Source organism: Delphinus delphis, chromosome 11, assembly GCF_949987515.2.
Source record: "Delphinus delphis chromosome 11, mDelDel1.2, whole genome shotgun sequence".
NCBI classification, from domain to species: domain Eukaryota; kingdom Metazoa; phylum Chordata; class Mammalia; order Artiodactyla; family Delphinidae; genus Delphinus; species Delphinus delphis.
The window spans coordinates 76,933,041-76,959,806 of NC_082693.1; the positions used below are offsets into that span (position 1 = coordinate 76,933,041).

General features: G+C 39.7%; 1 protein-coding gene across 2 annotated transcripts in view; it reads right to left on the reverse strand.

Moving 5' to 3' along the window:
* Positions 1–26,766, reverse strand: part of FGD6 (FYVE, RhoGEF and PH domain containing 6) — a 110,152-nt gene that overhangs the window by 78,374 nt on the left and 5,012 nt on the right. For both annotated transcript variants that reach the window (XM_060025393.1, XM_060025392.1), the window contains exon 2: positions 24,171–26,595. In XM_060025393.1, the coding sequence (XP_059881376.1) occupies positions 24,171–26,595 (2,425 nt within the window). The remainder of the gene's footprint in view (positions 1–24,170; positions 26,596–26,766) is intronic.

A 26,766-nucleotide genomic window follows, 5' to 3' on the forward strand; every position in this document is an offset into this window, starting at 1 on the left:
CTTTCTCTAGTTGTGGCGAGCGGTGGCTTCTCTTGTTGTGGAACACGGGCTCTAGGCACACGGGCTTCAGTAGTTGTGGTACGCAGGCTCAGCAGTTGTGGCTCGTGGGCTCTAGAGCACAGGATCAGTTGTGGTGCACAGGCTTAGTTGTTCCGCGGCATGTGGGATCTCCCCAGACCAGGGCTCGAACCCGTGTCCCCTGCATTGGCAGGGGGATTCTTAACCACTGCGCCACCAGGGAAGCCCACATAATTATTTTAAGTCCATGCAGAGCCAGGGTGACAGAACATAAAAGCCAAGAAATAACACAGAGTCTGAAACAAACTTATCTGACTTCAACAAAAATCAGGTTTATCAAGTGTGACCCTCTGTGCTGAGAGGTAAACCAAATCATCTGATAGGTCTTCCCCATTACTAGCTGCTTTGACTAAAAATAAACACTGATGCTTCCATAATATGTAAGACTATAGATGGCTGATGTTACGACAGCTGAAGAGCAGAAATCCCCACCCCCTTCCCCTCCACCCCCTCACCCCAGTATCTTAGAGTGCCTAAAGTTTAGGGCAAACTTTAATTTAAAAAATTAATTTTATTATCTTGATTTCAATAAAAAAATATATATATAATTTAACGTATATTAACTTTTTGGAATTAAACATTTTGATTAATAACCACAGAATAGGGACTTCCCTCGCTGTCCAGTGGTTAAGACTTCGCCTTCCAATGCAGGTGTACAGGTTCGATCCATGGTCAGGGAGCTAAGATCCCACATGCCCTACGGCCAAAAAATCAAAACATAAAACAGAAGCAATATTGTAACAAATTCAAAGACTTTAAAAAAAATGGTTCACACTAAAAAAAAAAAAAAAAAAAAAAATCTAAAAAAAAAACCACACACAATACAAATAAATAAAATCACTAAAATAAGAGATAGCACAGCAGGAATTTGTTACCAAAAATAAGTGTAAAAACAAAAACTTGCAGTGTAAAATGTACACAATTAGTGTTTTTACTCATTGGTTCATTAATTTTAGAGGTGTTAACCACCAAGCCTTTAAAACTAGCAAGCTGCAGTTCTATGGCTTCAAAAAGAGAAAACACAGGAAAATATCCAGTATCCCCTGAAATACAGACTAGAGGATTATTTTAAAACTGGCTTTGGAAAAAAGCAAAACAAAACAAATAAAAACACCACCACCAACAACAAAAAACCTGTTTTTGGGTGACTCTGTAGGAAGGAAAACCAGGCTTTAGTGATGAACTCTGAAAAACAGGCCTGCTTAATATTACAGGGGCAACTTCTACCCTTATAAATACCATTACCATCCCCTTCCCCAGAAATGCATTTATTACTAGGATTCTTAAAATTGTACTCTACTGACAAAAACAAAATCAGGATAAGTACCTGAGGCTGCTATTTAAAATACAGTCATCGAAGAAAAACTCTGAAAACTGGTTAAAAATCAAATGGAATTCAAAATTCCTTAAAGTAGAAGAGAACCTACCCAGATGTTCACACCCACTTTATGTAAGCAGATTTTAGAGTCAGTAAGGTTTAAGGACAAATAAGCAGTTTTAAAAGGAGTTTCCATCAATGGCCATTAATAGGAGACTGGTTAAATAAATTGGGCACATCCATACAATGAATTACTAAACAGCTGTTTAAAAAATGAAATAGGTCTATGTACAATGATACAGGTTGTTCTCCAAGAATACTGCTAGATTAAAAAGTCAAGGCACATAGCAGTGTGTATCCATCTGTGTAAAAAGGAAAAACACACATATATATGTGTGCATATGTGTATATACATATATTATGTATGCATATAAAATGTAGACACACAGGCAGGCAAACACAAATATGCTGATAGATATCTCTAGAAAGAGTCAGAAGAAAGTGATAACAATGGTTGCCTCTGAGACCCTGGTCTGAGATAAGACAGAGACTTCATTATTTACCCTTTGGTGCTTTTACGATGAAAACATTTCTATTTACTTTTTCAAAGACAACACACACACACACACACACATCCCACAAACTCAGAAACTTTGAAAAGTTTTATAAAAGATGGTTCAGAGCACCAACTCTTTAGAGATAGCTTATTTCTTCACAGGGAGATGAGAATTATATTTAGAAAAAAAAAGAGAAAGAAAAGGAAGTAAGGAAGAAAAAGAGAAACTCCTGTTCCTTTCTCCCCACACCCCAGGTTTAGATTTCTGCACTTTTTTTTTTTTTTTTTAACCGTGCCATAGTGCTGTCAGGGTTGTAGAATTCCTGGCCTGGATCTTAATTCCCCGACCAGATATTGAACCCGTGTCCTCTGCAGTGGAAGCACAGAGTCTTAACCACTGGACCACTAGGGAAGTCCCAGGTGTCTGCACATATTCAAGATTGCCTTTATTTTTTCCCTTTTAACTACTTCTTATGTGGGAAAGTTACATAGACTATGCCTTCCCTTACAGCCTGTAGGGGCTTATTTAGGAAAGCCATTAGCATGAGTCTCTAGATAATAGGTAGGAGGACTGACCTTCTGGCTAGCCAGTTGACAGCTTTAAAAAGAGAAAAAGATGTTGTAAAGGGATTGTTCAACAGTCTGTAGGGGCCACAGAGTAACCACACAACTGTTGAGGAGACCACAGTAAACAGCACCATGCTATTAGGCATCTCCCGCAGTGCTGTCTGGATTGTGGCAGAACTCCTGGCCTGTAAGGATCATGCCCTCCAGGGTTCCTGGTCCAATCTTAAGGACAAAGAAGGAGCCCAAGGCCAATCACAATCCAACAGACCCTCCTGCCCCTCAGGCTCAGCTGGGAGGTGTCTCGTTAGAGCCTGAGCTGTTCCTAGCCACAGTGGAATAACTTGTTATAAACATGCCTACTGAAACAAGGACTAGCTAAAATAAGTACCAAACATTTAATTACCAGCAATTTTGCTTTCTTAGGGGGCTTGAGGAATGATTCTTTAAAATGCTCTTCAAGAAATATAGATAGAAATTTGTAATACAAATAGAAAAGCATTCTACTGAGCTAAGAATTGCCTCCAAGTAAAATGTATAGCAGGTTCCCAATCCACTTTTCTCATTGTGGCAAAGATGGTATTTATTTTGTTTAAAAAATTTTTAAATGTTTAAATAAAGTTAGAGATATTGACCCAACATCATTTCTTCTCTTTACCTCCTCATTATGTAATGTGTAACTCATTAGTACCAGACCAAATAAAGGCCACTAGAAATAATGAGGTTGGGATGAATACACGCAGACACTTCATATTTAGACATACACACGCATTTATTGTACCTATATACATATATTTTCACATATCTATTTTATAATATTTAATAGATATAAAACTACTATGCCATTTATTTCAATAAATATTTACTGTGGACTTATTATGCATCATTTTTTAGGGGTTGGATGAAGATAATCTAATAGAATTAGTCATAGATAATGTTCAAACTGTAAATGCTATTGGTTGCTTTTCTTTTCACCTGCTAATTGAAACTTTCTTAAACTGATAAAGGCAAAAGGAATCAGTATAACCACAGTAAGTAGGGTAAAGGCAGGGACCATTTTCTAAACAGAGAACAACTAAAAGTAAGTGTATGCTAAATGCTAAAGGCAGTGCACAGGCACTAAGGGCTACAGAACCAGAGAAAGAAGTAGCCCATGCAGACTGGGGCAGTCAGAGAGATGGCAGGGTACAGGCACGTGGGAGAGAGGACTCCAGTGAATGAAAGGAGGAGCAAAGGCCTCCTAAGTGGGAGAGGACTGGAGGAGCAAAGCTCACAGCTTTACTGTGAGCAAAGGCTTGGAGGTAGGAATGGAAGTGATGTGGAGGGTGATGACGGGCGAGAGGCGAGTGCATTTCTGTATGATGAGAAGTTGGAGATTCACTAGTTAGAAAGAGGTTCCTACTGCTAACATGGCTGGCAAGCAGGCAAGACAGAAGAGACACCATCCATCCATGAAGGGAGCTGGGGATCCAAACCCAACCCCTCCCCTTGGCTTCATCAAGTTCTAACACTAGAGCAGGGAACCTAGCGGGGGAGTCAGGCTAGGGGAGTGAGAGTGGGTGGCAAGTAGGAAGAGATGAACAGCTCCCCCTCTGACTACCATCTCTAACAGGGTGGCCATGTGTTTTTGTGTCCATCATTGTGTCAATCATCACACACCACATTGCTTCTGCTAATATCTCTTCATCATAATCCTAAGTCACTGAAAAGGTGGTGAGACTTTTGGAAAATATGACCAGGCCCTCTGCCCATGCTCTTGATTGTGACTCAGTACGAAACCACTATGGTGTTCTGCCTTGACATCTGGGGAAAACCAAGAGGGCCCAGAGGGCCTAACTACAAGCTGCTCTTCCCGCTCTGCTCCCTCAGATAAGGTCCCCAAGCCAAACAACCTTCCTTACCACAGGGACTGCTCTGGCTTATCCCTGAGTAGAGGATTTTAATTCCTTGCCAATGTGTGGAATTAGTCAAACTAGTCAATCACATCCTCCCCTGGAAACCAAGGGTCACCTCATCCTCTTGATACTACAAAGTCTGCCTACTACAGCCCCTGGTGGTTCCCTCTGTCCCCAAGTGCAACCTCCATGTGGCCCTGTGTGGCATGCTATGTCCTCCTCCCCTAAGGTGTGTGTGACTGACAAACTGCTATCAATCTCATCTGTCCAGTGTCATGTGTTTGACCATCCTCAACCCTCCCTCACCAACAGAGTGAATAGGACATAATTAAAACAACCACCAAAGAGGGTGCCATTTTCTGGGATCCTTAAGTACAAAGCAGGTGCACTGGTGGTTTCTAATAGGATTATCCTGAGAAATCATATCGAAGGGTATATGAACTGAGCTTCATGAATACCTAATTATACTTTGCATATACATCTAAACAGACTCTGCCTGGATAAACTCAAGCCATTCTCAAGTTAAAGGTATTACTGTTATGTGTTACAGAAATATGACATAGTCCATGTTACACAAAATTAAATGTTACATTACATATAGACTCCACTATAATAAAATAGTGGGGAATTAACAAGGAAACCAGTAGTTAAACCAAAAGGACATCTGCTTAGAGTCCTAGATCTTATTTTATCCAAGCCTACTTGAATGTTCCCATTTTCTAACAGGAACCACAACCTGTAATTCGGATTTCCCACTGACATGGAAAAAGATAGTAGGCTTCTTGGGAGCCCATAAGTAGCTAGAGAGGGGAAGGTTAAACTATCGTTCATGAATAAATCAGTCCATTTCCTTATTTAAAACCATATGTGGGAACTTCCCTGGTGGCACAGTGGTTAAGAATCTGCCTGCCAGTGCAGGGTACACGGGTTTGAGCCCTGGTCCAGGAAGATCCCACATGCCGCAGAGCAACTAAGCCCGGGCATCACAACTACCAAGCCTGCACTCTAGAGCCCGTGAGCCACAACTACTGAGCCCAAGCACCACAACTACTGAAGCCCACGCGCTCTAGGGCCCATGCTCCACAACAAGAGAAGCCACCGCAATGAGAAGCCTGTGCACTGCAACGAAGAGTAGCCCCCACTTGCCACAACTAGAGAAAGCCCGCGCGCAGCAACGAAGACCCAACGCAGCCAAAAAATAAATAAATAAATTTAAAATAAATAAATAAATAAAAGCATACATGAACAATTCTATTTACCATTTCTCTTCCTCAGGCACTATCCACAAAATAACTGTCTTAAAGGTCTACTCTATACCGCTATGAATCATCAACAACCGCAAAGACCCATATGGAACCCATTCCTTTCTCAGAGTACACTGGGAATACACGTCCATTTTTCCAAGACTGAGAGGCTGCAGACAGCATCAGGCAAGGACATGCGTTTTGTCCTCCACTCTTAGCATCAGTGTATCTTTCCACTAGTTACACTGTTGACCAGCTCCTTGCTTATCTTTAGCTGCCTTGATTGGAAAAAAAAATCACAACATTTCTATCAAACTTGTTACCCAATCTTCTAAAGCCAGAGTCAGAGAATACAGAAGGGAAGTAAAAATAAACATGCATTCAAGAAGGGAAGTAAAAATAAACATGCATTCAAGAAGTGAGATAAACAGATTCACTTCTAACAGGGTCACAAACATTTCATCATAGTTTCATACACTTCTAGAAGTAGATGCTAGAAATGCTCTGCTTTGGAGCAAAACTGCCTGTTTGAATCTTAGCTCAGCCACTTACTAGCTAAGTGAAACTGACTCTTAACCTCACTATGCCTTCATTCCTCATCCATAAAATGGGGATAATCATAATGCCTACCTGACAGGGCTTTATGAGGATTAAATGAATTAATACAAATAATGCTCTAACAATGCCTGAGACATAGAAAGCTCACTTGCCGTGTGTACTCTCTTTCTCCTCATATATATATTTAGGGGGTCATCTTTAATATTAAAAAAAATAAATTAGTATTCTAGACACTTAAAAGTCTAGACTTGTAGCAAAAAAGACAGCAGAGAGAAGCTTCTGCATTATCAGTCATGTGAAACAGCTCATCACCAGCGCACACTTCTGAGTAAAGAACTCCTCCAGTGCACACGTCTGAGTAAAGAACTCCTGCAGTGAGATCATGTGAGCTGTGGTTTTGCAGGTCACTCCTGGGCTTCCATGTTTAATTTCACTGCTTCTTTGTGGTAGCTTACTACCTGTACAGTTAAGATCCAAAGCTCAGAATAATAATGGTTTCACGCCTATCACAATACAGTCTCCTGTTTATAAAAGAATTTCCATCACCAACATAAATGACTTAAAGGTATCCTGCTAGGTCTCAAAATACTTTTTAAAGTATCTTTCTAAAACCTAGCTTTGGACTTCCCAGGTGGTCCAGTCGTTACGACTCTGTGCTTCCACTGCTGGAGGCATGGGTTCGATCCCTGGTCGGGGAACTAAGATCCCGCATGAGACGCAGCCAAATAAATAAATAAATAGCTTCATCCCTCTTTGGTACATAATGATCACAATGATGACAACCTCAAAGACCAAACAGGCTGAAATGGCCTATGAATGACATAAGAAGCAAGTGTCACTTATGGAATGAAGTTGCTGATTTCTTTGCTAATATGAACTTCACTTCGCAATGTAAAGCCAAGTACCCGTACAGACTTTCATATGGGACTAAATAGCAGAAAGAGTCTAGTAGACAGCCCTTCAAAACACTGATCATCTGCTCTGAGCCATTAGCTAAAAGCACAAAAAAAGAAGAGAGGAGGGAAGTAAGGAGAAATTAAGATACCAGGAAAGAGGGGAAGAGGAGAAAAATAAGGAGCAGGTTAAAAAGACAAAGTGTCATCCGCTCTTCCATCTGTGATGTGTGTTACCCTGGCCATTTACTGAGCTCCTGGTGGGTTAGGCTTGGTTTTAGGTACTGAGGTGACAGGCAAGAAGGAAGACACTGTTCCTGCCAAGGGGGAAATAGGACTGACAGCCTCTGCCTTTCTCACATACCTCCAAGATAACAATAGCCTCCTAGGGACAGAGATGAACTACCCCTAAACTTTCCATTTATCCTAAAACTTTCCATATTAAAAAGCAAACAAACAAACAAAACCCCTTCCTCTCAACTGGAATGTAGGGGGACAATGAGAGAGAAAGGAGGGAGCATTTTACTTCTCACTTTATGTACATTTGAGTTTTTTTTTTAAAGGATTCTATATACCTTTTATAATTAAAAAATAATAATATGTAAAGGATTGAAAACCCCCATTCTCCCTTCTCCAAGCTTACTTATCTGAATTATTTCAAGCATTCCTCATAAACAGTATTTTTTTTTTAATACTTAGGAAGGAAAGGTCAAAGGCAAGAGAAAGGATGGACTGGAGACAGTCATCCTCATCTGGACCTCCACCAAAATGCAAAAAGAAAATCAGACCATGCTGACATGTGGATTACGGCAATGATTTTTAGTGTGTTTCCTGTAGACAGCTTATAAATGAACACACTTCTAACCTTCTGTAGTGTCTAGTGTTTCCCTATCAGGGAAAAAGATAAGTTCCCTGTAAGGCAAACCCAGGGAAGAAAGAATGTTTTTACCTTAGCATCAGGTAAGTATAGTGAAATGGAGGCTTCTATAAACTCCAACACCTCTGTTCATACTCAGATTTCACTCATGGATCCACCCCACAGAGCTTTTCCACTTTCCATTAGTGGAAAGGCCAGCAGAAATATTTACTGGGGCCAAAATTTCAATGAGTAGGCAGAGAAGACATTAACTTGTTGAGTTATAGAAGAGCCTACAAAAATACTTTGTTTCTTAACAGTGAAAGGGCTCAATATGAATTAAAGTGGCTTAGAATTCCTACCATCGAGGGCCAATCTAATGATGCCACATTCCAGAAAATGGCTAAGATCTCATTTTAGCCTACAGTATGAAAGCATCAACAGTTATTCAAATAACTGGGTATAAAAACGTACTTAAAGTCATTTTACCATCAAAACAACTCTTGAACCTATTAGAGCTGATGTATTTTCTTACTTTTATAGAATTTAAATTTTGTCCTACAAAAAGATTTCATGCATTTTTATTAAGATGAAAACCCATTTCTTTGATAGTCATAGAAAACTTTAACCCTCTAGATCTTTATTTTACATTCTTCACTAAAACCTTCATATCAGTTTTCATTTTAAGAGTTCTTTTTATACTCCCTTAAATATGGTTCCCAGCACACAGTCAACGTGCAGTAAGTACCTGTTAACTAGAAACAGTACGTAATACATTGAGGAAAGATGTAATCTATTAAATAGCTTTCACAGGTTATCTGTGCAAATCCATAAGCATATTTTACCTAGCTTCTTAACAGCTAAGACATGGGATTTTACCTGTTACAGAGTGAGAATTCTAAAAGATAAATGTAAGGAGTTTTCTTAAGTTAATACTTTTCTAAAAGATTTCATAACTTTCTTAGGTAAGACTCTTACATCTTTCCCATCTGGATACCCAACGAGTCCATACTGGGATTCATAACACACTTTATTTGGAGACAGTGGAGCAAAGAGTCTGAAATAATATATTCCAGCAGACAGATGTTCAAATCCTGGGACAATTTTATGAATATTTCACCTTATAAGGGAAAACATGTTTTCTGTAGCTAAACCGTTTGAGCATTTCCCCATATATATCAAAATAAAAACTGCATCAAAAAATATACAAATTGGGGCTTCCCTGGTGGCGCAGTGGTTGAGAATCTGCCTGCTAATGCAGGGGACACAGGTTCGAGCCCTGGTCTGGGAGGATCCCACATGCCGCAGAGCAACTAGGCCCGTGAGCCACAACTACTGAGCCTGCTCATCTGGAGCCTGTGCTCTGCAACAAGAGAGGCCACGATAGTGAGAGGCCCGCGCACCGCGATGAAGACTGGCCCCCGCTTACCACAACTAGAGAAAGCCCTCGCACAGAAACGAAGACCCAACACAGCAAAAATAAATAAATAAAATTAAAAAAAAAAAGTTCAACCCAATTAAAAAAATATATATATACACAAATCAATTTTCACTGCAAAGTAAAGGAGCTGTTACAGTGGAGGACTACTGTACTGAATGTCAATATTATGACATAGTATGAGTGTGTTTCGTGTTTGGTAATTGCAATCATTGTTGCTTTTGTTGTGGTCATCCATTTACAATCCTTGGCATCAGCTTATTTATCTCTTGTAAAAATAAAATACAGTGTGTGTGTGAATAAATAAATAAATAAAAATTTAAAAAACAAAACAACAGCAAAGATCAATAAAAATAAATAAATAAAAACCTTATTTTCTAGCAAATATGGATGCCTTACATTCTGCCTCTGATTTTTTAGGCCAGAAAGACTGTGGGTTTTATCTTTTTTTATTTTTTTAGGATTTTATCCTTTACACAATGCAGACTTTAGCCAGCACTCAAGCTAAAGCTGAAGAATGTGTAACCACTTCCAAGTATTGACTTGCCTTCAGAACCTGCTGCCTTTGGATAATTTTTGTAAGTTTGTGTGTGCATTTTTCTTTAAATTATATTTGCTATCTGTGGCATAGCTGGGTCTGGTAGGAACTACTTAACCGGGTAATAAGCAAAAGTCTTTATCCTTTTACTTGTGACCTATCTGAGTTTTAAAATTTTAAGTAAATTTTGTGTGGACAGCTCTTAAAAAAAATAAAAAAATAAAAAGCTGCATCAGGCCCTTTACAAGGCTTTTGACTTTGGGATATCTTAGTACATTTCTGCTACCTCCAAAGGTACCTACAGACTGCCCAGATATTTTTACTTTCAGTTTTACACGTAAGACACAGGGACAGTTCTTTCATCTAAGAAGAGTTTTATAAAACTTTGATTTTTTTAGTGATACAATTGTCTGTGTTTTCTGAATAGCATATGAAGATCTTAAGATCTGTACTACTTAAGAAATTGTTAAAAACTGCTTTTGATTGACATGGGAATTTAGACTCCATGGCTTCCTTCTGTAGGTTTGATAAAAGGACTAGTGGAATGAGAGTTGGAATGTTTCCTGTGTCACTAATCCATCACATGGAAGGGTGCTCACTACGTAATTAATAAAGACAGATGCATGTGAGGCCTTTTAACTCCACTTCTCTTCTCCAAGGAAGCTTTGTTTTAGTGAACAGCAGTAATTCTCCAAATCAGTGTAATTGCTTTCCAAAATTAACAGGTGTTTCCTGTGCATTCTGGAAGCCTGGTTTACTCAAAATGCAGCTGGATTCTGACCTCACGCAAGTAAAAGCAATATATAACCTGACAACTATTTACTCAGATGTGACCACCTATGGTCACCTGGCTTGTGCCAGGAATGTGCTGGGGCCAAGGATACAAATGTGCTTATAATCTCTTACACTATTTATTCTTATATTTCATGTACCTCATGTTTCCTCTTTTGGAGGGAGCAGTAAGAGTAAGGTTAATAAACAAGGATAAGTTAGTGTTGTGCAATCACTGAACAAGGAAAGGTGTGCCTTGTACTGCTTAGTATACAGTCAATACAGTAAATGTTAGCTATTACTTTTATAATGCTACAAACAGGATATGCCAGGCAATATGCTATGGAAGGGAGTGGCAACACAAGTATCCACAAATTCACTTGCTCATTCAGTCCTTCAATAAACATTTACTATGTGCCTACTGTATGCCAAGCACTGTTCTAGGCACTGGGGATAAATCAATGTAACAAAATTAAGTGCCTCTCATATGGAGAAAAGGGAACCCTCCTACACTGTTGGTGGGAATGTAAATGGGCACAGCCACTACAGAGAATAGTATGGAGGTTCCTTAAAAAACTAAAAATGGGGCTTCCCTGGTGGTGCAGTGGTTGAGAGTCCGCCTGCCGATGCAGGGGACACGGGTTTATGCCCCAGTCTGGGAAGATCCCACATGCCGCGGAGCGGCTGGGCCCATGAGCCATGGCCGCTGAGCCTGCGCGTCCGGAGCCTGTGCTCCGCAACGGGAGAGGCCACAACAGTGAGAGGCCCGCGTACCGCAAAAAGAAAAAAAAAAAAAACTAAAAATAGAGTCACCATATGATGCAGAAATCCTACTCCTGGGGATATATCCAAAGAAAACCATAATTTGAAAAGATACATGCACCCCAATGTTCACAGCAGCACTATTTACAATAGCCAAGACATGAAAGCAAACTAAGTACCCATCAACAGACGAGTGGATAAAGAAGATGTGTGTGTGTGTGTGTGTGTGTGTGTGTACACACACACACACACACACACACAATGGAGTATTACTCAGCCATAAAAAAGAATGAAATAATGCCACTTGCAGAAACATGGACGGACCTAGAGATTATCATACTAAGTGAAATAAGTTAGACAAAGACAAATGTCATATGATATCACTTACATGTGGAATCTAAAAAAATATACAAATAAACTCATTTCCAAAACAGAAATAGACTCACAGACATAGAAAACAAACTTATGGTTACCACTGGGGAAATGGGGCTGGGGGGTGGGGAGGGCTAAATTAGGAATTTGGGATTAACAGATACATACTACTATATATAAAAGAGATAAACAACAAGGATTTACTGTATAGCACAGGGAACTATATTCAATATCTTGTAATAACCTATAATGGAAAAGAATCTGAAAAAATATATATATTTAAATGAATCACTTTGCTGTATACCTGAAACTAATAAAACATTGTAAATCAACTATACTTCAATAAAAAAAAACTAAGTGCCTTTCATTCATGTAGGCCATACTCTAGTAGGTGAGACAGATGAGCAAATAAATAAATAGATATTACTGACAGGAATAGGAAGTACTGGAAAGAAAAACAGAACTGAGTAGATGGATAAGTAGCTAGGTGGAACTAGAGGTATTTTGTTACCTTTCCTACTTTGGAAGAGGAGACCTCCTTGAGAGGTAGCTTTTGAATAAGGTCTACAGGGTTGAGAGATAATCTGTCTGGGGGAAAGGGTATGTCAGGTAGTAGAACAAAACTATGAAAAGGAACAGGGTGTTTACGAATGTTGGTCAATCTTATATAAATGGGTAAGATCATGAGATTAGAAAGGCCAGACCACAAAAAGTCTTATATACTAAGCTAGGGAGTTTGAATTTTATCATCCAGGGAATAGGCCACCAAATGATGCTTAATTACAAAATAATTCTTTAAAACACAAAACCAGAATTCTCATTAGAAAATGGGCAGAAGAAACAGATTTCACCTTAGAAGAAATACAAATAGCAAATATGCACATGAAAAGATATTTAACATCATTAGCCATTAAGGAAATGCAAATTGCACCATAATGGGATGTCACTACACACCTATCAGAATGGCTACAATAAAAAAGTGACAAACACCAAGTGCTGGTGAGGATACAGAGATACTGGATCACTCACACATTGCTGGTGGGAAAGTAAAACGACATAGCTACTCTGGAAAACAACCTGGCAGCTTCTTAAAAACGAAACATACAGTTACCATATAACCTACAATTGTACCTCTGGGCATTGATCCTAGAGAAATAAAAATATATGTTCTCACAAACACCTTTACATGAATGTCCGTTATAGCTTTATTTGTAAGCGCCAAACAGTGGAAATGGCCCTTTAACTGGATGTCCTTTAACTGGAATATTACTCAATAATAGAAAGGAAAGAGCTATTGATGCAATGCAACACCATGGATGAATCTCCAAGGAATTATGCTAAATGAAAAAAGTCAATCCCAAAGGGTTACATATTGTATGATTCTATTATATATAACATTTTTGAAATGAGTATTGATAGCCAAGGATTGGGGAGTGAGGTAGGTGGGAGGTGGGTGTGGTTATAAAAGGGCAACAAGAAGGAGTTTTGTGGTGATGGGATTGTATGGTATCTCAACTGTGATTGTGTATATACAAACCTACACACCTGATAAAATTATATAGAACTAAATACATATACACACACTGAGTATAAGTAAAACTGAGCATATTTAAGTAAGGTCAGTGGATTGTATCTGTTAATATCCTAGTTGTGCTATTTTACTATATAGTTGGGCAAAATGTTCCCAGTAAGGGAATCTTGCTAAAGTATAGCTAGTTTTTCTTACAACTGCATGTGAATCTACAGTTATGTCAATAACAATTTCAATTAAAAAACAGTAAACCAGATTGTAAATTCCTTGTGGATAGGAAATTAATGTCCTTAATTTCTCTGACTTCTAGTCTGATTCCACCTCACTCCTGCAATTTCCAAATGCTGAGACCAGCCTGAGAGAAGGGAACAATAAGAGGTAACAGTAACTATTTGGTTTCTGGTTTATCCAAAGGAAAATTAAGATTATCAATTTCTATAAAAGTAAAAACCTATATTTTACTAAAAGTCTCCATATAAATTCTATAAAATGAAATCTAAAAACCCAACTCTCTCTAAAGTCACCGATTAGCCACTTGGGAATAAAATCACTTGGAAGTATCCCTCTAGCAGTTAAAATGTCACTATGTCTACATGAGAACCAGACGCCTTTGAAAGCAACTGTCATTAGGTAGGAGTCTCTGGGCATCAGAGTCATGGAAAAGTGGCAGACTGAGGCCATGGGATTTCAGCTGGCTCCTAGAACAAAAGCCTTCAAAGCAGTACCACTCCACTGTCCCTTTTCCATCTTCTGTTTTAGCATAGAACATGGAGAAGAGGAGAGGCAGCAAACATGTGATGTAGAGCAGTGAAACATATATGTATCTACGTTTGTAGACTAAAAACTTGATTTACGTGCCTTTGACAATGAAACATCCTGATGATGAAGCCAATTGTGTAGCTATTTCTGGGTAGATTTTTAATTTGGATTAAATTGAGAGAAAAAAACTTAAAATTCATTAAACATTAGAATTATAGGATATTGAACATGAAATAGTTTGAGTACTTTCATATACACGTATCTACCTTTAACAGCCAAGTAGAGGTTTTACCAGGCTTGCTTCAGAGAAGTCTGTTATAAGCACTGTAATTATTTTATGCCAACACAGTATTGAAATCTCCAGCAGGATGTGCACAGAAGGAATTTAAATGTTTTCTATAATATGATTTATACCATTATTTGCTTAAAATGAAGACTAGCCAGGTTTAGTTGAGCCTAGACAGGATGAACATAGATGCTGAATTAGAAAGTCACAAAGAGGCATCTCAATCAGTTTCCCCTTGGAGGTAGATTCTGCCAGCCCGCAGGTGGAGAGGGTCAGTGATTGTGACCCGTGTCAGCGGTCCCAGCAATGATGTTAGAAAAGCTTTATCTAAGAATTTCTTTCAACCTACAGCCCAACTGAATGTGCTCTCTTGCCCAGTTTCCAGGTCTTATACTTTCATAACTCAAAAGGCTCCAGAAATCCTACCTCCTCTAATCTTCAACTAGGGAGACTGTATTATCACCTGCCTCTTTGGGGAAAAAACCCTACCATTACTTAAATCTAATTTTTCATTAAGATAATAAGGATATTATGTTATCATAAGAGGTATTTCAGCCCTACAAAATTATTTACTTTGGAGAATCCATAAATAGTAATTAATATTAAACTACAGTGCTTTAGAGCTCAGAAAGTACTTGACAGAAAATGAAATGAGGAACTGGGATAACAGATAAAAAAGCAAGTATCATGTAAATCAGTGGGGAAATATGAGACATGCATGATTCTTTTCTGTGTCATTGATGTCCACATGCAACTGGTAAATGACAGAAACCATTTTAACTTTTGAATAGTAACCACTACTAACCTGACCAAATGCAAACATGGCAATGATTACTTCCATTTTCAATGACTGAAGTATCTATTTTCTAATGATAAAACCTTTCCAATTCACAAGCTCTTTTTGCATGCTGCTCTGAAACTGCTCATTAAATTCTATACATATCACTGCAGGTGTCCCCGTGTCTTTCCTCTAGACAGTGAACAAATTAGGGACAGTAATATTTTTTCAATCATGGTCCCCTGGGTAGACAGAACTCTATAATATGAACATGTTCTGATTTAAAATCATTATGTCTCAGGATCAGAAAACTTGGTTCCATACTGAGTTTATCTAAATATCAGCTGTGTGCCCCTGGGCAAGTTACTAAACCTCATTAAAGTGTTAGTTTCCTCATCTGTAACAGAAGATAATATCTATCTTATAGGATAATAGGGACTAAATAATTCTTGTGAGAGATCCTAGCATGTCAGAAATACGGAGTAAATCGTAGCTGTTAGTATTAAACATGGAATCCATGCTATCTGCTGTTAACAGCATTTCTTATCCTTGATATTGTCTGATAATAAAGTTTCGGTGAAGTGGGGAAAAAACTGGATTGATGGTGAGAATCAGAGAGTTGAAGGGAAGAAATACTCATATACTAACATATATTAGCAGCATCAGATACTTGTTGGCTGGAAGTTTCCGCTTAGTTTGAACACTCAACCTCCCTGAAATCACCGTTTAAAAAACAGGAGTCAGGGGCTTCCCTGGTGGCGCAGTGGTTGGGAGTCCGCCTGCCGATGCAGGGGACACGGGTTTGAGCCCCGGTCTGGGAAGATCTCACATGCCGCGGAGCGGCTGGGCCCGTGAGCCATGGCCGCTGGGCCTGCGCGTCCGGAGCCTGTGCTCCGCAACGGGAGAGGCCACAACAGTGAGAGGCCCGCATACCACAAAAAAAAAAAAAAAAAAAAAAAAAAAAAAAAAAAGAAAAAACAGGAGTCATATAATCCTGTGCTCATATGCAGCTGTGCAGCAGCCCTCCTTCCTGATAGAGGGAACAATATCTGTCATAGCAGGAGAAAAAAAAGGCAATGGTACAAGCAATCCTGAAACTTTTTGCAACTAAGATCTCTTGAGTTTTCTAAATCTTGCTGTCTCTGTAATGCTTCCACAGCAGCATTAGAAGTGGCGTGGTATTTTGAAGCACCAGGTTGGAGCCATGGTTTTGCAATTTCCCATCTCTGTGGTGTGGGAAAGTCAACAAATCTTGCTGTGCTTGGTCTTATCAGTGAATGAGGAGGTTGGGTTGAATGATTTGTAATGACTCCTTTAGTTTTAAACTTTAATGATTCTATGACTACATTTGACCTAAAGTCACTAAAAGACATACTTTCCAAATTTTTCAAACTATCCCAAAGGCCCTCATTTAAATGTCTTCACCCCAACTTTTGCTAACAAATAAATCATACCTGGACTAGTGAACGATCTCATCATTTACCCCTCCCTCCCCTCTCCGGAGTCCTTCCCGCAACCTAGCAACCTAACAGAGCGTTAGAGAGGAACTGTGCTTCATTCTCCTGTTTCTAATAGTGGAGCTATTGAAAGAAAAATTAAGTAGTGAAAAAACTACTCATTTAAATTGAAATCTCTGTTTACTTATGACTGTAGATACATCTAAAGACCAACAGAAAGAGGGGAAAAAACAGTTACCAGTTAATCCTTATTTATTCATTATATCTTCTTTCCTGGATTTGAAATTACAGTTGCCATTCAATTCAAATCAGAACTGCCTATCAGATTAAGGGGAAAAAAACAAAACAAAACCACGCTATTCTAAGTTTATTAAAAACCAAGTCTATACTTTAATTCCTAATGTTTCAAGTGATAATAACATATGCCAAAGTATATCAACTGTTATAAATATGTTACCAAGAAACTGACTTTAAAAAAATACATGATCTAAGTAAAACAAAGTTTTCAACAGAATCCACAGGAGCTAAAAGAACAAGCAGTTACATTATTTCAAACAGAAAAAGGCTAAATGTGTTTGTTTTCCTTTTATTTTTTATCCAAACATTCAGGGGAAACTGACTTGCTTTGTTCAGTGTTTATTATTTTACCTTTCCTGAAGCAGAAACCAAAACACTTTGATAAACGGGATAGTCTGGTAAACAGACCCTTGAATGTTACGGCTCAGAACCACTAATCCAGTTGCATTTCCATCTTTGCCCCTTTTTCCTGAAGTCACCACCACTATGCTTCAGTTTCTTTATATATAAAAGGGTAATAACACCTAATACAGCCTTACTCCAATTCACACTTACATGGAACCAGAATGGATGCATGTAAATATGAAGGGATGAGAAAACTGAATGAAAACTGCAGAAGACAGCTGTCCTTTCTGGAAATACTATCACAGTACTTTACTCCACGGAGAGTCTATTTTACAGACCCAATTTTTATAGCCCCAGTGATAGGCTGTCTTTGCCTGATGTCAAAACTACTTGCAAATACTCTTTTCCCTCCACAGATCCACAATTACCAGACCCAGACCAAACCACCAAAGTAGTTTTTCCATACCACCCAGAAGAAATTCGGCAGTTCCATTCTTGAACTTAACTTTTAAACTCAGTCTTTAATAAAAAGGTCAGCACTGCTTTGTAGCTTCCCACACCCAAAAGTACCATGACTCGACCTTCTCTTTGTACCTAATATAGTTTCAATAAAGTATTAAAATAAACAGGCTCATATAAACATGTCTATTTTTTAAATACAGGGCTTTCCCTAAATACCAAATTAATCTATGCAACTCCAGGAAAAGATGATGCATTTAAAAGAAATGTCTGGGAGAACACAGAAAGCTTACCAAAGTATCATACAAGCACAGGCATTACTTATGAATACCTGAAATCTGAATACACTCATCCCCTTATGTCTGAACAGGAGGCTGCATCTGGAATTCCCCTGAACCACCTGGAGGACTGGTGAGCCAAAGGTCATCTTCTCCACCTCTTCATCCTGTTCCCTCCTCCCTTAATATTTTCCTCATCAACACATTAACCTTTTCCTCTTTGGATACACCAGCATTTAAGAGTCATAAAAGCGATTTATTTAACTTTATTGTTCTGTTTTAATGCTATTGTCCCCGTCTCACTTCCTGTTACTTTCCATTGCGTTTTTCATATACTAACGATGCTCTTATGGGCTGGCTGGGAACCCAACTCCTACTCTGGTTATTTCTACTGCAAAAATTCATTAGGTTCCAAATATGCGACTAATATGATTAATCCATTCACAGACTGATGGATTGCCTGATTATCTTTATCTATCAGGTCCTTACAGGAATTAAAAATGCTTAGGAACAGAATGAAGGCCCTCTTTGTCATCCTTCCCACATCTGCCCTTTCCCAAAAAGTTCATGTTGGGAACATTTCTCCAGAAAACAGGTCAGAATCTCACTTTGCAAAGCAATTTCTATCTCACTGATATAATTTTTTTTCAAGATTAAATCAAAGCCTTTATTAAACATACCTCCTTCAAACCACCTGCATTTAAACCTATACCCCTCTCCCAACTTGCGAACTGTTAGGGCTATGTGTGTGTCATTGTCACCTGGAGGGTCAGATCCAGTTGGACCGTGCAATGCTGATGCTGAAAAGCCACGCCAAGATACACCACACTGGACACACCTCCATGGTCCTGTGCCCCAGCTCCACCTCCTTGTTCAGTGTGTTCATTTTTGAAAATCACTAATTTTTTTTTTTTTTTTTTGCGGTACGCGGGCCTCTCACCGTTGTGGCCTCTCCCGTGGTGGAGCACAAGCTCCGGACGCGCAGGCTCAGTGGCCATGGCTCACAGGCCCAGCCGCTCCACAGCATGTGGGATCCTCCCGGACCGGGGCACCAACCCGTGTCCCCTGCATCGGCAGGCGGACTCTCAACTACTGCGCCACCAGGGAAGCCCCACTGATATAATTTCTAATTGCAATTTTATGAAAACAAAATGAGAACCTTGGCTAAATTTTTAAAATACATATTTGATTTTTATTCAAAATTTAATAAAAACCTAGCAATGGAAAAACAATCATTTATCTTAAAAAATAATGCCACCTTTTTTCCCCCAAATGTGCAAATGTAAGCTATCTCAAAACAATATATTTTTACCAAGGAAGACAGGATGCGTGTGTGTGTGTGTGTACACACAATCACAATGTAGGATGTTTGTTTTTCCATCTCTGGCTAAAAATATGCACTCTAAAAGTATAAAGTGACGTTCTATCACTTAAAAACATATATATTTGATAAAATATCACTTAATCTGTTTTGGCAAGAATGAAACCAAAGTAATGTAGTTGGACAAAATACTGCACTTTAACTAATTCCTAATACGTATTTAAAAGGAAAAAAGAAAAGCTTTACTGCCAAGAAATAAAATCCGCAGTTTCAAATGTAGGGTAAGTGTGTAAACAAATAGATTTGCCAAACCTGTGTGGCTATGGTTCCAACACAAGAAACACAGAGTTAAAGAGCCATACAAATGTTTGATATTTCCTGAGCTGATGCTGAAAATAACTTACAGGAAAGGGCTGCTGTTGAGACACATGAGTCCCAACCCTCACCTTCTAAGCGAGCTTAATCTCACTGGTGCTATGACAACCATGGAAATGCTCACTAGGGGTTATTAATTTATACTTTCATCATTATATTAAAACCCAACAATACCACTAGATGGTAAATGCAACCCAAGAGAGATAGCTTCTAGACTGGGTCTGAAGATTTATGACACAAATGCCATAATGGGATTTGAGACTTGAAATACCATTCGGCAGCTCTTTAAGCCCAGTTTTGTGTTTAAAATAGGGAGAAAACAAACAATGAAGCTGCTCTTACCCAGGTTAGAAAATGACCTCCTAAATGCCAAATCCAATCGTGTCCATTTTATAAGCCTTAGGTCAAGTGTCACCATCTCTGTGAAGTCACGCACCCTGCGTCGGATATAACTCAGACAAAGCTTGGATTACCAAAACCATGTGTCCTATAACTGAGCCACCTCACTGGGCAGAAACTCCTAGGGAGGAGCACCCCCTTCCACCTTTGAATGCACAGTGCTTGACACATGGTCAGCCTTGTGCAGTAAATAAACTGAGGACTTGCTACATTACCCAGGAAAACCCAATTACCACACATTTTCTTCCAAGTGCTTGTAATAAGGACAAACTAAAACAACGGAGGAAAACCCTGGAATGTTTCCAGGGAAAATTTTTCTTGGTTATAGAATCAAGAAATCGGCTACACTTTTAAGAGGAAAATTCCAATGTTTGGGCACGAATAGTTTGCGATTTGTCCCTAACTCTTTAATATCAGAGGCCCAAACTTGAGGAACTTCCTTATGGAAATCACACTTCTTAAATAACAGTAGTAAATGAGCACTCATCACCTGCATGCCAGTGAGAGAAAAAGGCCCACTGTCTGATAGTTGTTTTAGATTTATCATGTCTGAAACATATCAAGGAAGAGGGTAACTATACCCCAAACGCACTGGAATACTCCAAAGTGGCTCACAATCTTACTTCAGACAAAATTGCTTCTGAGAACCCAGAGCAATGGCCCAATGATGACTTACCTGGGAATACCTAAAGCTATGTTTCGTTGGCTTCACCCTCCTTCCCCTTGAGATTTGGCCGCTCAGCCTTCCTAGTGCCACTCCTTACCATCCAGGCCCCCTCCCTCAGTTTCTTACACTCAGGAGAAAGGAGACTGGGGAGGGTGAAAGGGGAGGGATAGGAACAATAAAGAAGAAAAGAGGGAAAGCAAATCCACTGCAGCCTAATTCCCAACCACCCAGCCCTTCCCTTCTCCTTATCACTCGCAGTGCCTTCAGTGCCTGACAGTCTTTCTCACCGCAAGCCCAGCCCCCAATTTCCTCATTTTTCCTTAGTCACCTCACCCTTTCCACAAACCCTGTAGCCTCAGAAGCAGCAGATTTGCTCCACTGACATCCCGGTGCTCAACTCCACCCTGGCCAACTCTCCTGCATCAGCACAAAGCACAGAGAGGAAGAATTTTCCTGGGAAGAGGGAAGGGGAAGCCAGTACCGTAATGGTTAATATAATTGGGGGACTAAACTGGGACCTTTACCACCATTTCCACAACTGTTTCCTTGGAAAACTCATGCTGAGTTCCAAATTATCATGAACTTTTAGAACACAATCCTTTTTGGAATTGGGGGCTGCCTGTAATTCTTTCCTGATAAGTTATAAACACGTTGTTATAAATTTGTAAATGTTAAGTAGTTGGATTCATGAAACATCTATACTCTAAAGAAGGTGACCATATGGGCTACCCCAAGCTTGGCCAATGTCTGTTTACTAATCCAGAATCTTCTTGGTTATATATGTAGACTCAGTAAAACTAGTGAGTCTGTGAATCAGTCCCCTCTGTAAGATCCAAAACCTCTTCCCCGAGGCCTAAGAAACTGTTAAAGACACTCTCTTGATTCACTTCAGCAGAAGAATCTTAAACAGGGTTCATCTGTGTTTTTTCTTATCATTTTAGAAAACTAGGGTGTTGGATTCTGAGTTAATTACTCTAAAACACAGGTCTATATTTGCAACAGCCATATTCCCAAACAGGATTCCACATGGATCCACTCAGCTCACCTGAAACGGATGCCCCACTTCTCATTTACCTTATTCTGGGCTGGCCAGGTGTCCTCCTCATGAAGGCTTGAATTTTGCTTTCTCCTTCTACGTGATGTTGTTTACAAAAGGTACAACCTCCCAGGCAGAACTGTTAGTGGCCCTATGACTTAAGGCTTTTGATTCAGCTGGCACATTTTAGGAATCTCAAGCCAGTTTAGGCCTCCCCGCTCCAGGCCTAAACAAAAATCTCCATGGAAAGCAAAATTCAAAAGCAGAGCTCACCCACTCCTCACCAGGCTGCCCTACTTGACAGCTTCAACCTGTCCAAAGCCGCCCTCGGTTTCCTGTGGCCTTGAGAAAGAACCCTCCTTATGAATGCCATCCAGCTGCACTGGCTGGCTGTGAACCTTAACTCCTTCCATGCTGGTTCCCCCCACCCGAGCAGCAGTGCCCTAAAGGCAAAAGAACAAGTTCTAGAAGTTTATTGTGTTAGAGATAATGACAAACCCTTCAGATGAAGCCTGAGGGCCAACAGGAAACTTACACTAAGGGCCAAACCTCCAATTTCAAGGAAAAACTCTATCTTAGCTAAGGATAGTAGTATGTCACAAAGAAGCCAAATTCATTCCTTACATACACAAACACACACAAAATAATACACAAAAACTTGTTAAAAGGAGGGCAGTACCAACAAAATTGTTCCATGGTGAGAAAAGCAGGCATGAAAATAGACTTTTTTTTTTTAAGTTGGATACTTAACTCCACTCTCCATTGAAATGTTTATGCCAAGGGAGAGGCTTTTGCCTAGGTACTAACATTCAGAGAGTAGACAGTTGTAAACAGAATGAAATCAGATATGAGAAAAGGAAGTAAGACAAGGAAGGTAAGTCTTTTATGGGTTAAAGGAGGAAGGGCAGAGAGGATTGAGTAAAGAAAAGTGCTAGGAGACCATCTGAAAGTGAAAACAACAATTCACTTTACTTGATGCGATTTTTGCTTAATAATTTGATTTATTCAATTCACCCAATAATCCTTTTTTTGAGCCCCTGCTATGTGCCACATGTGTTACTATTTCTACAGAAGTCCTATTTTAAGACCTAAGCACTCAAAGGCTTGAAGTTAGTAACCTAAGAATATGAAGACTTCAAAAAGGGTCTGTGTACTTCGTGTTAAACACAAAACACGTTAAGTACAATGCCAAGGCTCCCGTTGTGACTACGGAGAAGGAAGCTGCTTCCACAGTTACCTCCTTTCCCTCTCTTTCACTCATTCTCTCACTTACTCAACCAACATCTACTGATTCCTACTAAGACCCTTGCTTGGCCTTATGCAGGACAAAAAGATATGACCAGAACGCTTAGAGCTTAAAACCGAATACCAATCAGACAATTCTACCATAAATCAGACTGAGATAAAGGATACCACAGCATAACTGGGAAGTCAGAATAGGAAATAAACACTTCCCACTAAGTAAGTGTAGCAGCTTCATGATGCAAAGGGTTGCTGAGCAGGACCATCAAGAATGTGCAAGGTTTCGAAAACAAACAAACAAACAAACAAAAAACCACATGGAAGGGCTTCCCTGGTGGCGCAGTGGTTGAGAGTCCGCCTGCCGATGCGAAGATCCCACACGCCGCGGAGCGGCTGGGCCCGTGAGCCATGGCCGCTGAGCCTGCGCGTCTGGAGCCTGTGCTCCACAACGAGAGAGGCCACAGGTTTCAGTTAAGACAGATGAAGTCGGTACACCAGAGGTAGGAAGTACACGTACAAAAGTGAGAAAGGACAGTAATTATGTTTTTCCTGCATTTTTCCTATGTCTATCTGAAGTTGTTAATTAGCCTTCAACAAGTAAAATAACTAATCCTCAAAGAGTAGTGAATTTTGCAAATTTAGAGGTTTTACCTGACAAGGGCAACATAGGTAAACACAGATTTCAAAAACTTCACAGATTTCTTACACCTAGCAAATAAACCTCATTGAATTGGCCAATTTCCTCCCGTAGGTTCTTGCTATGACTTCCAAGTTGGCGCTTTAGAGGAACTGGGATGTTTCTGTTCTAGGTGTTCCTTGTAGTACCTATACTACTACTACCACTGGTTCAAATTCTTTGAATCAGCTACTAAAATAAGTCAACTACATAAAGGCTGCATTGCAAACACCCATCCCGGCTATATGATAAAAAGAGACTGCACTTTGGAAACAATTTAACATATGCTTAACTAAACCACTCCCTCAGGAAGTGATTTTTTTCCAACGTATGAGATCTTAACCTACCTCACAGGGCTGCTGAAGGTTAATTTCAGTGATGCAAGCAAAAGGGTGGTATCTGTCTGACACCTAAGTGTTACCTGGAATGCTGATGTCTGGGTGCAAGTTGCAGCTGGCCATCTGGAGCTTCATATGGCTCTTCTACCTCATACACATTTGCATCAGTGTCCTCCACACTGCTGGAATTCTGCCATTCCAGCTCTGGAGTTTTCCCCACAGTCATAATAAATGGCAAGTTCTCATACTCTGGTATTTCCTCATAATGGCGTATATTTTCATACTCCGGCGCACAGCCACTTATAACAGATTTGCAAGGTGCCTGCGAGGATGACTCCCTGGAGAGCATTTGTTCATCCAAAGACTCAGCTCTTGGTCCATTAGCTGCACTGGTCTGGACCCGCGACTTCTTCCTCTTCTTTTGGGATTCCAGGCTATAGTTATCTGCCGAATATGCCTTAATGGGTTTATTTCTCTTTTCTTCTACCAACAAGCCATGCCAATCACTTTCACTCCCTTTTCTCTCCCCACCCGCAAGGCTGCCTGAGGTTGTGTCTCCGAGTTGGCTACTCTTGGACCAAAATTTCTGGAAGTCACTCTTCATGAAACAGATGGACAGCTTCATGTTGAGCAACTTCTTTAAAGAGTTCTTCTTTTGAGAGTCTTTGCAAGGCTTAGTGCACCTTTCCACATCCACAGCAGATAATGATTTTGCTCTAGGCTTGGTCAGGGCAGTGGGAGGCTCACTGTTTGAGGATACAGTAACAGACTTTAAGGATTCTGGGTTCCCTGAAAAGGGTATAATAGGATGAGGTAATTTCCACACTGGCTTCTCTGAAGCCCGTTTAGGCATATCAAAGGAGGACGACACACCACGGTTTTGGGCACATAAATGCTGAAGGTGATTTCTTTCTAAACCCTTCTCTGAACTTTTTTCTTCGTTTGAGGGATAAGAACTTTTCTCCACAAGCTCCTCTGAGGCAGCCTTTTTAAGCACTCCTGCAGCAGGTAAGCTGTGTCTTTGAGGTTTTTTGGGGACAATTCTTGAGGAACTTTCATCTTTTATCATAGATTCCTTTTGCAGTTGAGGGGCAGACACTCCCCGGTTACAGGCAGTAGGCAAATGTTCGGTGCAGGTTAATTTGAGTTGCTTGGGCAGGCTCATAGATAGAGTACTGCATCTTATAAAACTGGTCCTTTTGTCCACAGCAGGTGACATACTAGAACCATCTCCTGTCTTGTCAGAATTCAAATTAGAGTCTGTCTCTAAAGGAGATGGCATATTTTCAAAGGAAGATGTTTCAGGACTCAAAGGTTTTTGTGAATTGATTAAGTTTTGTCTGTCACCGTTAAAGTCCACATTCAATTCACTTTTATTTCCTGGCTTCGCTTTGTCCACCTGTTCCTGGTTACACAAAACATTCCGATGAAAAACACTGATTTTATTGTTTTTCAAACTATCTTCAAAAAGACAAAGAGAGCTACTGTCTACATTCTCTGGTTCTTCGTTACTTTCGCTAGGAGTATCTATCTGTTTCTGGCGTAATAGGCGTGCAGCACGTGTCTTTCTGGGCTTGGGAGTTGGAAATTTGGGGGTGTATGGCACTAAGTGAATTTCCAAGGGACCAAGGTCTTTGACTTCTGATTTCTTAATATCTCCATCTGAAGATAAAAAAGTACTCCTTTTACCATTTTCTAGAGCTTCTTGTTCAGATGAATGAAAGTGAGTGTTGCTTTTTTCATTGTCACCCTGATTAGCTTCAAAATTTTGAAATTCATCACTAGGAAGTTGTAGGTGGCAATGGTGATGATCAGAAACTTTTTCGAAGCTGGACAGGGACGGTGACAAATCTGCAAATTCAATTCTGAATTGTCTGTTGGAATTACAGCCATCACTCATTTCTGGACTGTCTGTGAATCTGTGCTTCTGTGGAAAAATAAAAGGTGACGTTCGTTGCGTTAAAACATCTTTGAGCTTCTCTTCCAGGATGCTTGCCTTTAAAACTACTTCACTCTGGCTCTTGATCTTTTCATCATTAGAATCACATTTACGCTGAGTTTTTATAGCTGAAGAGGACTCACCAATTTTATTATTTTCTAAATTTTCATGCATTTCCAGGGGCCCTAAGACAAGCTGCTTGACACACAAATTTTCTCTATTTCCAAGCTTATGGTTACACTCAGAACGGCAGGAACACATTGGTAAAATATAATCATTGCTCTGATGCCCTCTGTTTTTGCAGCTAGAGTTGTCAATGCTTTCAGGGGATTCCTGTTTATGCTCTTCCAGGTTCACGATGATTTTCCTTGATGGTGACCGCCTGATGTCTTGAACGGGTGAGGCCTTCAGCACTTTTGGTTTCGGAGCTATTGCTGGTTTGGTTTTCTTTGTTGACTGTGGAACACTAGAAACCACGATCTCAGGTTTAGGTGCAACAGGAGGTGGAGCTGGCTTATTATTTGCCACCACAAACTTTGGCTTGGGGGCCACTGGTGGCTTCTTAATCTCTAGAAAGGAAAAAAAAAATCTGATAACCAAAAAACCAAAGCATAAGATAAATGATTAAATTTAATGACATTTTTACTTTTGACAATATGCTGAACTTGCATTTTACTAGGTAGTTTATATTATATTATTCAGAGTCTATTATTACTCTTGAAAATTCCTTAAATTGCCCT